Source organism: Xiphophorus couchianus, chromosome 3, assembly GCF_001444195.1.
Source record: "Xiphophorus couchianus chromosome 3, X_couchianus-1.0, whole genome shotgun sequence".
Taxonomy (NCBI): domain Eukaryota; kingdom Metazoa; phylum Chordata; class Actinopteri; order Cyprinodontiformes; family Poeciliidae; genus Xiphophorus; species Xiphophorus couchianus.
In genome coordinates this window covers 5,016,675-5,031,504 of record NC_040230.1, presented here as the reverse complement: position 1 = coordinate 5,031,504, position 14,830 = coordinate 5,016,675, and the positions used below count along the sequence as shown (strand labels likewise).

Here is a 14,830-nt window from a genome sequence, read left to right as displayed (position 1 = left end):
AAATGATGTCTGTAGTCTTTAGAATCATCACAAAAGGAAAAATAGTCCAAATTTCATATTTTGATAACCCCACCACTTAGCTGCTCATTTGAAATCACAAGGTGTGTCTCTTACATGTACATGTGTATAACAGACTATCTAAAATACAGAGTATCAGTGCATAAATGTTATTTAAAATGAGCAAAAAGCAGTACAAGTATTTGTGTAAAGGCAAGCAGGAGAATAAGCACTTTTGTTTGGAAGCAGTGCTGGTTATAAAGTCTAAAATCTCCAGGGAACAAAGATCTGCAATAATCCTCTTTTGTGCACCAATGATGCAGCAGTCTATCACTGAAGGAGTTCTCCACTTTGGCAACAACTTCATGCATGAGGTGGAAGACATTGTCCAAAAAGGATTTTATTTTAGATAGACCTCTTTTGACACCTGCCAGCTGCACTGGGTTGAGAGGGCATCCTAGAACAGAAGCAACTGTTTCCTATCAGCTGTAGAAAAGCTGTGGCTCCGACATACATCAGAGAAAAAGGTCACTGTCAATATGTCATTATCAGTATCAATATTTTACCTAGACAGAAACAGTAGAACTAGATTTTTTGCTGAAATGTTTAGCTTAACATCCACTTCTTAAAGGTACCAGGTCCAGGTGGTAACCCCCATCACTCCTTCCCATCAGCAACATTTTCCAAACCATTCCGAGGAATCACAGTGAATTTCCAGTACAGACGGAATATAGATTACAGCTTCTCCAGCAGGTACTGGGTCTGCCTCAGGGTCTCCTTCCAGCAGGACGTGCATAAAAACAACTAAAGTCTGCAGTCATTCTGATCAAATACAGCAGCTAGTTATTTTATGCTGCTTTTTTGTATCTGAAAGATACATTCATGTTTCAGCTTGGATCATTCTTCAATATGAGAAACTGGAGCAGATGTTGTATTACTTCACATAGTAATCCTCTCTCCATCTCATGTCTCACCCTAACATCAGTAACTGAAGAGGGGCCCGTGATGCTTAAACACAGAATACACAGAAATACATCTGAAACCAGCACAGAGGGAGCGGTCTCTCTTTTCCCAGTTCAGATCGATGGTCTTAAAGGATCTGACTGTCATCCTCACCACTTCACACTCAGTTCCGTCTTCCATCTTCTGAACATTATTCCAGAGAGGCTACATCTGTGAAGGCAAATGTTAAAATATTCCCCAGAGATCATCTACGCAGTTCCCTTTATTAAGTCATTAAGTTGATATAAAGAGCCCTCAGTGTGACCACAGAATGTCGTATATTTCCACAATCTGCTGCTGCAGATAGCAGTTACATCAGCAATACCAGACTGAGATGAGAATTTGTGGTTATCTCTTAAAAAAATGGCACTCTAAATGAGAAAAATATCCAAAATGTGTTGTCAAAACATACTAAGTGGCATTAACTTGGATATTATGTTTTAAAGTATTTGAGTTAAAGCTTGTCTTTGTGAATGCAAAGTGACTCTCTTTGTCTTTGACATCCGCAATACTAAAACCTTCCTCTGAAAACCCTGCAGGGTCCTTATTTTTTCTACGAATGTCCTATAAGTTTTCAAACTATTTGTCAAAGAAGGATGTGACAGAAAAGTCATTAACACTTGAGAATATAAAGGAATCCTTGCAGAAATCCATTATCCAATATCAATACTCCCTCCCTTATGTCATCCTGTACAGCAACTCAACAGTCACAGGGGAACAATCCCTTCCAACCTGTTCAGACAGCATTAAATTGAATGAAGGCTGAATAGTGAAATGAGGCGTTTGGGAAGGAATAAATTTGGCATAAGGCATCTGAGCGTGCACAGCGAAGACAAAAAAAAAATAATTTAGTTACCAGTCGCTTTCTTTATTGTGAGTCATGTTGCAGAAAGCATGACTGTGCTATTGATCCATAATGGCTCGTGTTCCCTCCTGCTGCTTCCACTTGCTGGTTAAGGGTGTGTTTAGAAGGGATTAGAATGTTTATTTGGCACGAGCTAATGAGATTTTAGGGACGGCAAATGAGCGCTTTCATTCCCGAAAGATAAGCCTCTATTTTGGGTATCAGCTGAAATGATCAGAATTTCAAACCCCCTGTGGAGGATGCTAAAAACAAAACCTATGTTTGGTTGTGCAGAGATTTGATGAAAACTGATAGCATTTTGTTTATTGACAGATTATTTCAACATCTCAGCTAAGTAAATGATAACATAACCATTTAATATTAAATCCATGGTAAATTTTATATATTTCCTTCTCACAATTAAACATCTGAGCAGTCAAAAACCCTTTAATATTAAGGAAACGATTGCTCTATATGCAGCTTTAAACTTTGTGTTCCGTTTTTATTTCTATTGAAGGTACTCCTTGCCCTGAACTTTTACATTAAGCTGCATGTCTTTCCTTGAATGATTTGAGGCATCAACTTTGTCCTCTTCAGCTCTGTCTATAGAATATCTCCTTAGCTCAATGCATTTGTGTTTAGTTTTATTTTATTCCCTGGTTAAGCCAATAACACAGCTATAGCTTCCACTACTTTCATGCTATATTTACTTTTTCTTTCCATAGAAAGTATTTCTGCATTGTGTTATTTGTGTACTCTGGTAGTTTCTGCATAGAAAGTACTCCAGGTGTGTTTATTTTCTGCTATCCCTACGACAGATAATTTCTCTCAAGCCTGGTTCTGGTGGAGACTTCTTCCTGTTAAGTTAAGTGTTTACTTTCTACTGTCACCTGTTGCTTGCCCAGCATGGTTTTCTGATCAGCATGACTCAATGTTACTGAAATCTTCCTGAGGTTGTTGTTATCCTTTCAGCAGCATCTCACTTTTCACAGCTGTGTGCACACAGAATTAGCAGATGTTTTGCGTCGGATGCCCTTCCTGGCGCAACCCTCCTGATTATCCCCAGAAAGGAATTGGATTCAAAGTGGGAACGCAGCCAGCTGTTCTACACCCAAGCAACTCTGTTTTAAATAATTGTTCAAAAATTATATTAAATTGTCAACTGGATTATATATGGTGCTGTAACCTGGATTCAATTTGACTAATTGATAAATACGATTAGAACCAGTTCGTCTCATAAACCGCCTTTAGTTTATTTTTTTGTGAACTGGAATCACAAAATAAACTGCACTTAAATGACTCCTTATTTAAAACAAACTATCCCCTCCTGCCAGATAAAAACAGGTCAAAGAAGGTGTGTTTGTAACTATACAATAAATGTTTAATTTTAACGTCACAGTACAAGCAATTATCAATTATTGATGATGTTTCTTTCACTATTCTGACTTTTAAAAACACCGAGGCTTTAGTAAAGATATTGTCTCTTATTTAACAATCCAAAAAGCACAGACTGCGCATTACTTAAAATTCTGATCCACATCTGTTCCTCTGCTCTGCCTTAAAAAAATAAATAAGAAGTGGTGGAAGCGTGATATCTGCAGCATTACGAAGCAACCTAAAAGATTCACAAATTCTCTTGCAGAGGAAAACTATGTTCTACATAAGGTAAGAAATGATGCAGGGGCCTTTGCAAGTGTGCACATCAGCATATGCAGATTGTTAGAGAGGAAATTATTATTCTGCACATTTTTCTGAAGAGTTTTTGCTCAAAGGAGAGTTCCCGGGTCTGGAGCCTGAAGACCGCTCTGTGTTTGTGTTTGTATCCACACAAATGTCTGGTCTCATAGCAAACCAATCGAGACACCTGCCGGCTACCCCTGCCAAACCCTGATAATATGGAAAAGAAGGTGTGAGCCTTGGGCAGATACTGCCTTGTAAAGGTCAGGAAGGATTCAAAGAACCATTTCGTCACCCCATTCCACGTGTTTGTTCTTAACAAACCAACCTTTATACCCTGGTTTATTAACATGATCAAATAAAAGACATAAAACAGCTCGTTGTGGACTCTGATCATTTTTATTACAAAAAGAAGAGCAGCTCAAGGCAAAGAAACAGATCGAAACAAAAGGCTCCAGAACAGACAGAAAAAAGCCTACTTGAGTAACTGACCCACAACTACAACATCAGGATTAAAGCACTTCACCATTTATCATGCATGGACAGGATACTCTGCAGAATATACGTGCAAAGGAAAAATAAAAGAGAGAGAGAGTCAGAGAAACTCACCTCAGCACAACATTGCGACATCTGCGTTTTGCAGTAAAAGGCCACATCAGACCACAAGAACATCACATTTCCTCAAAAGGATCACAGCTCACTTTGTGTCCAACCAGGGACAAGAGTTTTTTTAAAAGTTTTTTTCCAGTCATTTTTTTTAGCAAGTTATATGACATCTGTGAAGAGCAAAGACACTGTTGCAATAGAGTCCCCAGTGTGTTTGCTACCTACGATAATGTAAACAATCTACACTATAAGGCGCACAGTTGAAAAGTTGCCCAAAGAAAGAGCCACAACATTAGTTTGTAAAGGGTTGGATGTGAAAATGCTTCATCATCTTCAACATCAACACTGCAGATCTGGCATACCAACTGTCAATATACCAACTGCAGGCAGTAAAATGCTGTTTAGATATTTTTTAATGGCCGTCACACACAAATGCACTCACTCATATACACAGACATACATAATAAAAATTAAAAATTAAAAATATTAACCCATTTTCTCTCTTTTACCTAGAACATATTTTAAGTTAGGCACACATTACAGCACAGTCATTTTTTTAATTTTTTTTTTTACTTCAACGCCTCTTTTGGTTGTTTACATCTAAACCCGATGAAACCAAAACCCCTCAGTAACTGAAGGGACACATACAGGTTAGTTTTTTCTTCCTATCACACACACACATAACAGTAAATAACTCATTGCTGGCGTCTGTCTGTTCAATTCGTTCCGAAGCATTAAAGGGAACTTTTCAACCAAAAATGTCTTCTTTCTGATTGTGACACCTGCTTTATGACCCTATAATTTTTTTTAGAACTTTTCTATTTCTAATAAAGACATAAGGCAATCAAATTCCTTTCTGAATGGATCATATCACACAAAGTCTTCTGGACCTCTTTGCAAATTAAAAAATACTCTTAAAAAATGACCTCAACAACCCAAACTAATCACACTGCATTTCTCTAAGCTATATTAAACACTGATTGTCTACATTATCCATAAAAATTTTAGGATGTGATCAGATGTAAACACTGCCACCATTTATCTGGCTTATATATCAAAAAACACTGGACCCTGTGTGAACTGTGAGGAAACACCTTCAGACATGAGACGGAGGAGTGAGGTAGTCCACAAAACAACGGATGGCGGGGAAACATGATTGTGAACCTTGGAGATGTTCACGAGTTATTTTTTCTAGGTCCGAGTCATGTCTTTGAGGGTCAAGTCTGAGCCATGTCTTAATTTTATGATGACTAAAAGTACAATTTTCTGACCGGATCCATAGCAACCATCTGCCTAAAACACAGAACTTCTTTAGGTTGTGAATTCAAATCATTATCCTTGAGTATTTCACATTTTTACGCAATATTCAATTCAACATGTTAAAAAATTTTATTTTGAAAATTCATAGGGTAGAATTTTTTCCACATTAAAACTATAAATTCATATTTAATTTCAAGGACAACATGTGTAGAACATTCAGCTGATCTACACTTGATAGGCTACTTTCATCCTGATCACATGAGATTAACGTTGTTTCAGGTAAGTCCTAGTCCAAGTCCGAGTCAAGTCTTTAAAGTACAAGTTTAACTGAAATCCAAAGTCTTTGTTTTAGCGATTTAAGGGCAACTTGCCTCTTAGTTTCAGACTTGAGTTCCTATTTCTAGTGAACCTTTACGAGTTCTTATTCATCATCTTAGTGTGCGGGTTGACAGATTTGCTTCAAACTATGGATCCTGTGATAACTGACAGAATGTTCTTATTTGGCAGAGAGAAGCTGTTAAACTCTTTTCACAACCAATCATAATCAATTGGAACCTTTGGAGAATTTTTCAGAAAAATTAAAATTTTCCAAGTGAATCAGCAGTCATCCGAATGTAGGGCAGCAGTGCTTTGTAAGTATCAATCCAGTCTAATTTTGTTTGGGCTCCTCAGACAATGCGGTAATCAAAGGTGTCCTTTTCAGTGTGGTCTGTCCAGTTGGATGAGGGCATGCTGCGGTAAGGATCGAGCAGGATGCGGAAGCAACGCACGATTAGCAGGGCCAGGAAGATGAAGAGCAGCAGCACAAAGACAAAGGCAGCCTTCTGCTCCAACGTCAGGTAGGAGGGGACATGGTGGCCACCTCCCGACGAGGACAGCGTGCTGCTGAAGAGGCCCTCAGCCATCCTGGGCACATCCATGCTTGACCGTCTCGGCTCCAGCGCTTTGTCGTTTGTTGAAAGATTTCTGAGTGAAATTTGAGTTCAACGGGTTAAGACCTGTGAGAAAACCCAAACGGATAGGTTAGAGATTATGTCCGCTGAGATTTGACAGCTGAAAGAGTGAAACCAAAAAAAAAAGTAAAAATACTTTTTTAGACTTCACAAATGGACATAAAGAGTCTCAGGCCAGAATGAATTTGCTTATGGATGAGTCTATTTTTGGAACTCCAGACACAAAGCTTAATCAGTGAATAACAACAACTCAGCATAAAAATCGAAATAGCTCTGGGGGTTTGAATTGCCAATGTGGAGTTTTTGTTATGCAACATTTATTGGAGGCAATGTGGTCTGGAGGTAGATAAGTCACTTGCATCATTATGCAGCCTGATATTGTGAACGTTTTCCGCCCTGTCCTCTGTGAGTTACTCTGATAGGCAGCATATCTGCGGCAGCAATTTAAATTCGGGAGAAACATTTATTTTTGAGCACAGGCAGGTATGAGGAAAAATGAATTTCTCCCCAGACAAGGTTGCATCAATGAAGCATGATTCCAGGTAGGTTTACAGCAGGAGGATGAAGGACAGATTATCAAGCAGATGCAGTGAACAGTTGCAGAGTCAAATATTGCAAACCTAATATAGATATATAAATCTTTAATGGGTTGTGGCTCATTTACTACAATTTTTATCACAAAAGTTGACTTTGGACTGTCATACTAACTTTTGTTTAGTGACAGTGCCTCTTTATGTTATTTTGTTGCTCCTTCACAGAATAAATCAAAATACTGAGAAACATTGACTTAATATTTGGGTTTGTTCTAAATTTTCTCCATATTACTTAAAAACCTTAAACAATAATTTGATTGGGATTTAACCATTAGACCAAACTGTCACCGTAAAGTGGGGGTTCGTCATTTTGTACTTACTTTGGGAAATTATGAATCAAACTATGATTGAAACTATGATTTATGGTAATAAATTCCAACATGTGGTTGCAAAATTGCAGAGGGCGCAAACTGAGTGAATGCTTTCCCAATGTCTGGTTTACCAAATGAATATTATCTTTACTAAGCCTCAAAACTAGGAATTTAGTTAATTAAGTTATGCTTGTTAAAACTGGTTTTACTGATCAAATAATATATTTTTATATTTCGCTTTAACTTTAGATTTATTTTGTAGACATATGTGATAGTGTTGATAGTTAAAGGAAATGTTTAATTGAATTATATATCCTAGTAAGCTTGATTAGTTTAAAGAATGACAGACATATGTAAAGGAGAAAAACTGAAGTGAAGTGAAAAAAACATCACCTTCCTTGTTAAATCCCATCAACTGAATAATCATATTATTCAGTCAATTATGTGGCTATTGACTGAATAATGTCAATAACCAGGTTAAAAACTGAGTTAACAATTAACTCAGTTTTTGTAAAGAGGAGTTAAATGATATTAACCACACAAAGGGAGGTTTACAACCACTTTTGCTGAATTAAGAAATAATTTTAAAAGACTGTATGACAACATAAAGTTGGCTAAAAGATTTCAAAAAGCAAGCCATGCCCTGATCTAAAGACAGTTTAATATTACTCAAACTTCAGGGGTCACTTGACTCAGTTCGAAGGCATCATAAATATCTGAATGTTTATGATGAACGCTCAAAGGCGAAAACCACGACTAAGAACATGAAGGCTGGCTTCACATTGAGCAACAAGAAATCTTGATAATGTCCAAGACTTTTAGGAAAATATTCTGTTGGCTACTTTTTGGAAGGTGAGTAACCTTCTAAAAAGATTACTCTTTGAGGAAGGTCACTCACCTTCCAAAAAGGTAGGTACTTTCAGAAAAAGGACCTAGACACCAATACTCATGGTGGTGGAAATAGGTTAACAATCAGGTGACAATTTGGTGCTTCAGAACTTACACAAAGTCCCACGATAGAACCATGATTTCTGCTCTGTATCAAAATATCCTGAAGGAAATTCAGTTTATTACCTTAAGTTCAAGACTTAGTTTATGCAGCAGGACAAAGATCTGCAACACATAGAAAGTCTGCTTCTAAATGGTAAAAACACAAACTAAGTGGTTAGAATGAGTTAAAATCTGGACTTAAAGCACTTGAGATGTTGTGGCATTAAACAGAAACGTAATGCTTCAACCTATGTTGCGCATTTAAAACAATTCTGTAATGGCGATTGGGACAAAGGTTCTGTACAGGGGTGTGAAAGATTTATAAACACTTAAAAACAGTTTTTGCTGCCAATGGTAACACAACCAGTGTTTAGCTTTCGGGTACATTTACGTTTCACATTGGACTTTTCTGGATAACTTTTTATCTCAATAAATAAAATGTTTTATTCAGGTCATTTTTAATTGATTTTTGAATTTTTTTAAGATGTGAAAATGGAAAAAAATCTGAAGGTATACAAATACCTTTTTATTGTTGTCATTTAAAGTGAATCAAAACTTCAACAATTTTATTTGTGGTTAGCCCTATATTTGCCGTGTTAAAACTCCAGTTCTTTATAGAAAGAAATCAGTTTTTGTATTATATGACAGTGTTATCCTTTCTCTCTTACAGTCGTGACATTTTAGAAGTTCCAGCTGTTTTTCACTCCGAGGAACTGCTCCCTTGGTTTCATCACTGCAAATCCTCTGTTCTTATCCAAACTGAGACTGCTCTGACTGCTCCTACGGCTCATACGCCCAATCACAAGTACTTCAAACAACTCCAATGAGAAAAATAGATTATCCCTTTAAGGCTCATCTGCATCAGTTACAGATTTAAATGAAGGGGTACATCCATCATTTATATTATTACATAACCACCAACCCAGTACTGTATTTGACTGTTAATCAGAAGATAGCCACGGGTAAAGAAAAAATACTGATTTCACCGTACTACAACTTTAAATTAGATATGAATTAATATAGCAGATGTAAGGTTGCTTGTATTTTTATTTTTGAAGACCACAGATGATGATTTCTACTTACTATTACAAGTAATGCGAGTGAGTCATTTTAACATTAGTTTAACTTTACACCTGGAGGTTACATAGATTTTTCATATTTAGCCAATGTGAATAATAATGTAGAATCACTTTTTATGTGGTTAAAATATGCAGACTGCTACTGATCTTGAAGCCTAGAAGTGGGTGTTCGTATGAGCATAACGGCAAGCGCAACATTTCTTTTCTCCTAGTGATTTTGGCAGGCAGCTGGGTGCATCATTTGTCCAAACAGCATGGGGTCAAACAAAAACTTTGACAAGAAAACAGCTGTTTTCCTTTTCTATAGGCGAGGCAGGGTAGTTCAATCAATTTCACAACAGTAAGTGGATCCATTTAAGGCTGTTTCTCTAGCTGAGAAAATGGCCGGAGAGAGAAAATGTTGCTGAAAACAGAATTCATCTGAAAAGCAAGAGAATCTGTAAATACTGTCTATTAAAACCTTGTAAGACAATACCCAAATATATATGTTTTTTTATTATTATTTATTGCTTATTATGAAGTATCTGACTGGTAAATTATGATAATGATAGACTTTTTTGTTTGTTTATATTTTGCATAGAAATTAGGTAGTTCTTTATAGGAGGAGGTATTATGTAAAATCATTTTTCTTACCTGTATGTCATGATAAAATTTTATTACCTAAACTTTGATTCTTTCATGCATGTTTGAGAAATTTTTGAATCTGTAATTTAGGGGAGCCTAAACACTTGTCATGCCACCTAATTACACAAAGCTCCTCCAGACTAGTGGCAGCAGCAATTAGCAAACAGTTGCTGAAACTGCGCATCTGCTGAACTCAATTAGAAACTATTTCTCAGTTCAACTCTGTAAGAATGATTGTAAATGGCATAATGGAAAGGCAATGTTGTGAAGACGTATGAAGGCAGGGTGTCGGAAAGAACAGGAGTCTCTTCAAGGGACACAGGCTAATGTCAAGGCTTCAGATTGTGAAGTCGGCAGAGGTCAAAGCAGAGATTTAAGAGGATTCAGTTGAGGTGCTTCAGGATTGTAAGGATAAAATAACAATTTTTTTTTTTGGTTGCATTTAATATATAGCATGACATGCTTAGATCTTTTTCTCCTCCATGTCATTTTGAGATTTGTCACGGCAGTACAAATGTTTCTGGGTAACGTTTACATAACCAAAATTCCCATCCTTTTTTCCCTTTTTTTTGTTTTGGGTTGTGTCCTTTGGATATGCTTCAGTAAGCATGAAGAGCCGTCTCAGACACTGACAATCACTTGGGAGAAACGCTGAATGTGTTATGAGACAACTCAAAGTGACAAGAGGAGCTGTCTCCTCCTGCCTTAGAGGAGGAGTGGTGATGGTGGTGGGGTCTTTCTGCAACTCCCAAGAGAGACACAGATTGAGAAAATCCCAGCCCTGCCTCATTGATCAGCAGCCTGTAATCCATCACACTTAAAGCTCAAAAATGATATTGGACTACAGCGATTCATTGCTTTTACTGAGGAAAAAATGGTGAGCAACAAGATAGTTTTTCATTGGCCAATTGATATTCCACCAGTGTTTACTGTCATATTATCATCGGTTTGTCCTCCAATGACGCGCCAGGTTACCGAGTATTATCACTATAGGCCAGAAACCAGTCAGCTATTTGTTACAAGGTTATGTAATTCACTTCAAAGCCTTGCAGCATTTATTTGATCAGTGACTCCATGACTAAGTACTTCGAGTTTGGGATCATTTCTTGACAGCATTTTTCTGGAGAAAAAATGGTTAAGCTCCCAGTGACGATTCAAAAAAGAGAGAAACCATCTGAAAAAGGGTATATCATCTGTCTCTGCTCATCAGCAAATGCTGTCTGTGACTATTTCCAAAAATAGTCACAGGATGAAAAAGACTCAAATACACTACGGTATGTCAGGTTTTAGAAACAATTCACCAGAATGAGTTATTTTAGTTCAATAGCAAATCAACGCCTGGTAAAGATGTCAGTCTAGACTCAATGTGACAAAAATACTGAGCTAAATTTAGAAAAACAAGCAGGTTATTTTTGGAATGTTGATGTAAGCTGCAGGCACTGTCTGTGTTTGCCATAAATAAGGTTATAAAGAATTCAAAAGGTGTTTGTGTAGAGGGAAACGAAAAGGGTAATAGAGTCACTAAGCTTTGAGAAAAATCATTTCTGTTTGTCTTTTATCATTAATCTACTGAAAAAATGAACAGACATGGTATATTCATTTGTAATAATACATATTACCAAAATTACAATTTTATTCTCAGACTTTGCATTTCTACACTGCTGATTTAAAGCATTTATGCATATTGTTTTACATTAGTGAATAAGAGAATGGGCTATTTTCAATCAAATGGCTGTGTGTCTTGTTTTTTTTTTTTTGGTTTTTTGTTTTTTGTCAAGAAATGCAAAGACAAATATGAACAAATAAAATGACTTAACGGGACACCAATAATAGCCAAAAATAAAAGTAACAAACGTTTTCATACTAATGGGATCTAATTTGTTGTTAATACATCTAAATATAAGGAACATAAGTGTGATAATAGGTAGACACACCCACCGATTTACTGATTGAGTCTCAGCACAGTGATGTCGCCATTTCAATATTGCCAAATGCTCTTTATTTAGCTACGAGCATGTTGTAATAATCTAGCTGTAAAATATAAAAAGCCACCTTTGGGTTCAACACAGCGGGGCTCCTCGCTGTGCACGTGCATGCAATTAGAAACGTGTCCAAAATCCGTTTCTTTTCCTGCAACCGGTAAACCTTCCACACTTTAAATCTACTATTTCTTGGTGATAAACCGCGTTAAAATGCCTCCAGTATCAGTAGAAGCCATAGAATATGCAGGAGAAAGTGACCGAGTCCAAACACTAACCTGTTGTTATCAGGGGAGCTCCACAGTCTCCGTCAGCGGCAGGTCTCCATTCCGGTGGATGCGACGGTATTCTTCAGCTTCCTTCACCGAAACAAGAGGCAGTAGCAAACAGATGCGTCCCGGCAGACCGCGGGGCTCCTCAGTTCATGGCAGAAAACAAAGCCTGACTCTGGGTAATTTTTTTTTCTGTCTATGCTGACTGAGCCCGGCAGACCTCACCCTTCACTGCTCCGCGATGTTTGTTTTTTTTCACGCCCCTCTCTCTCCTGACGCGCCGCTCATCGCCACAGTAACATGGTCACGGAAGTACCCTGTCGCTACTGGCAACCTGTTGCCATAGCAATCCTCCAGGTAGGGTATGGATGTTGCAAGTGGATAAGTTAGAGGTGTGGTCATGGTTAAACTGAGTGGGAGATGTATGATAATGTACAGTTCCACACACATACATTAACACAGGTGTGTAAAAATAGATGCATTACCATGTTACTACAGTAGTAAAATCTCACACAAGAAATGATACAGTTTCATCCTTGTATTATCTATACTTAACTCTTGGAGCATAAGGGGGCTCATATCCAGCGATCATTGAGAGGCAGGTTACACCCTGGACATACACACGTAGCAGTCATGTTTTTGGACTATGAGAGAAAGCTGAAGTACCCGGAGGAGAGAACCCATGAATTCACAAGGAAAACATGCAAACTCTGAGCAGAAAAAAAACAGGCCAGGATCTGAACCCTGGACTTTTTTGCTGCAAGGCAGCAGTGCTACCAACTACATCACTGTGCCTAAACATTTCCAACCAACATTTTGATTTCATTTATTCGGTGGCAATAAAATGATCCTCTCCAGACCTACTTAATTGTTTTCATTACCCTTCTCAATAGCCAATGGAAACATATTGATTGGTCTACAATATCAAGGCACGTTTGGAATTGCTGACCAAGGTTTTACATGTTTTCACTGTTATTTTGGTGATGAGCACTAAGTATTTAAGGTCAGAAGGCCTCCTTGCCATCATCCTAATATTCAGCTCCCTATGACATTCTTCCAATATTTTTTTTTAGCAGGCTAGAGTGTATAGGAACTATAATTATTTCTCTATGACTTTATGTTTCCCTGCAATGTAAATAAGGGGAAAATGTTGAAGAACATTACAAAATGTTGATCCCTGCACAGGGATAACATTTTGAATGCTCTTTTTAAAAATCCACCAAGCACCCTAAGGTTCTTCTATCACAACAATACAATACACACTACATATGTTCTGTGTATTCATAACAGACTTGGGGAGCTCTTACACTTTGTCAAGTTGAATGAATTGCCCCCACCAAAAAAACAAAACAAAACACAGAAGACCTAGCAATATCCCTGAAATGTCAAGATGTTTCTGTGTACATTTCGCATCTATTGCTACATAAAATTAGACTCTACATACATTTTGGAGGTTTGGGGTTGTGGGGTTGGATGCAGTTAGTCTGTGTCTTGCTTACAAGAACAAAGAAAAGAAAGGAAAGATAACAAAGTATTTTGTTTCATGTAACTCAGCTGCATCCCGCTGGCAGGCACAGAAACAGTTGAGACCTCGGAGGAAGCGTTGGTTCATGAAGTGCAGATTAACCGTGATGTGGAGTTTGGAAAAAGGTTTGAGGTTATAATATTTAGGAATCCACTGTGAGTGTTCAGCAGTAGCACTGCGTCTCCATCTGGTGGACTTAATGGAGAACTACATGTGGGCACACTTAATGTTTAAACTAAGATCACCTTGGCATTTATTGCAACTGAGTGGCTAGTATTAATAATAATTCAAGCTTAATATTTTTAAGGAGTAATTTAATGGGGAATACTTTAACCAGAAGTTGATGATAAATAAGATTTAAATATACTTCAATAAACCTTTAAACTCCACATTAATCACTTTACACAGTAATTACCGTTATTCATATAACCGTTATTCATCTGAAACTCACTAAGTGAAACACATCTATTTTTCTTTGTTTGGCTAACTACTTTTTAAAAAATTTTTTTATAGATGATTTATTAAGCTTCGTGAATAGTTAGCTTGTCGTGTAGATATCAGATTAATATCAAAGTTGAAATAATGATAATTGTAAAAATGTCAGATCTCCTAATTCAATTCAAATGCTTAACTTGAATGTTGTCTTGTTTCCTTACCATAGTCACTTTTGTTCTTTGAAAGGTTGCAGCGATATGCTAATTATTCTTCATCACTATGGGAGTCCAAAATACAAACTGATTGATCAAAATGTATTAATTTATTCAGTGTTCTTTCCAAACAAACAATGCCATCTCAATTGCAAATGCAAAGACTGGTTCTTTGAATTTTAACTATGAGGTTATTATATCAAAGTATCTAGTAATTTACTCCACACCTTCAAAGGTGACCTTAAATGTTTTAGCTGCTCAAAGTTAAATTTTGTCAATTTCGTTACTAAAACAAGTCATTTTTCTTGAGTGATAATTTAGATAAAACTTTGTGTCTAAGGAAGCTTATTTCACTTTAACTTTGCCTTTGTGCCTTGGCAAGCTCAAAACCTTTTAGATGTGGGATGTTTTATCTTTAATTCAATGACCTCCAAGCCCTATCACAAAGGAATTAATTATGTTAAAAAAATA

The 14,830-nt window shown here is 37.1% G+C and overlaps 1 protein-coding gene across 1 annotated transcript; it reads right to left on the bottom strand.

The window, feature by feature from the left end:
* Positions 1–3,900: 3,900 nt before the first annotated feature.
* On the bottom strand, positions 3,901–12,520 carry LOC114142393 (cortexin-3). The gene is made up of 2 exons (XM_028013664.1): positions 12,194–12,520; positions 3,901–6,384 (listed from the first exon to the last, which is right to left on the bottom strand). The coding sequence occupies exon 2, from the start codon at positions 6,304–6,306 to the stop codon at positions 6,055–6,057; it is 252 nt and encodes an 83-aa protein (XP_027869465.1). The 5' UTR covers positions 6,307–6,384; positions 12,194–12,520; the 3' UTR covers positions 3,901–6,054.
* Positions 12,521–14,830: the final 2,310 nt, after the last annotated feature.

What these genes read in the sequence shown, in the direction of transcription:
- LOC114142393 (XM_028013664.1), bottom strand. Translation starts at nt 6,306, where the DNA reads ATGGATGTGCCCAGGATGGCTGAGGGCCTCTTCAGCAGCACGCTGTCC.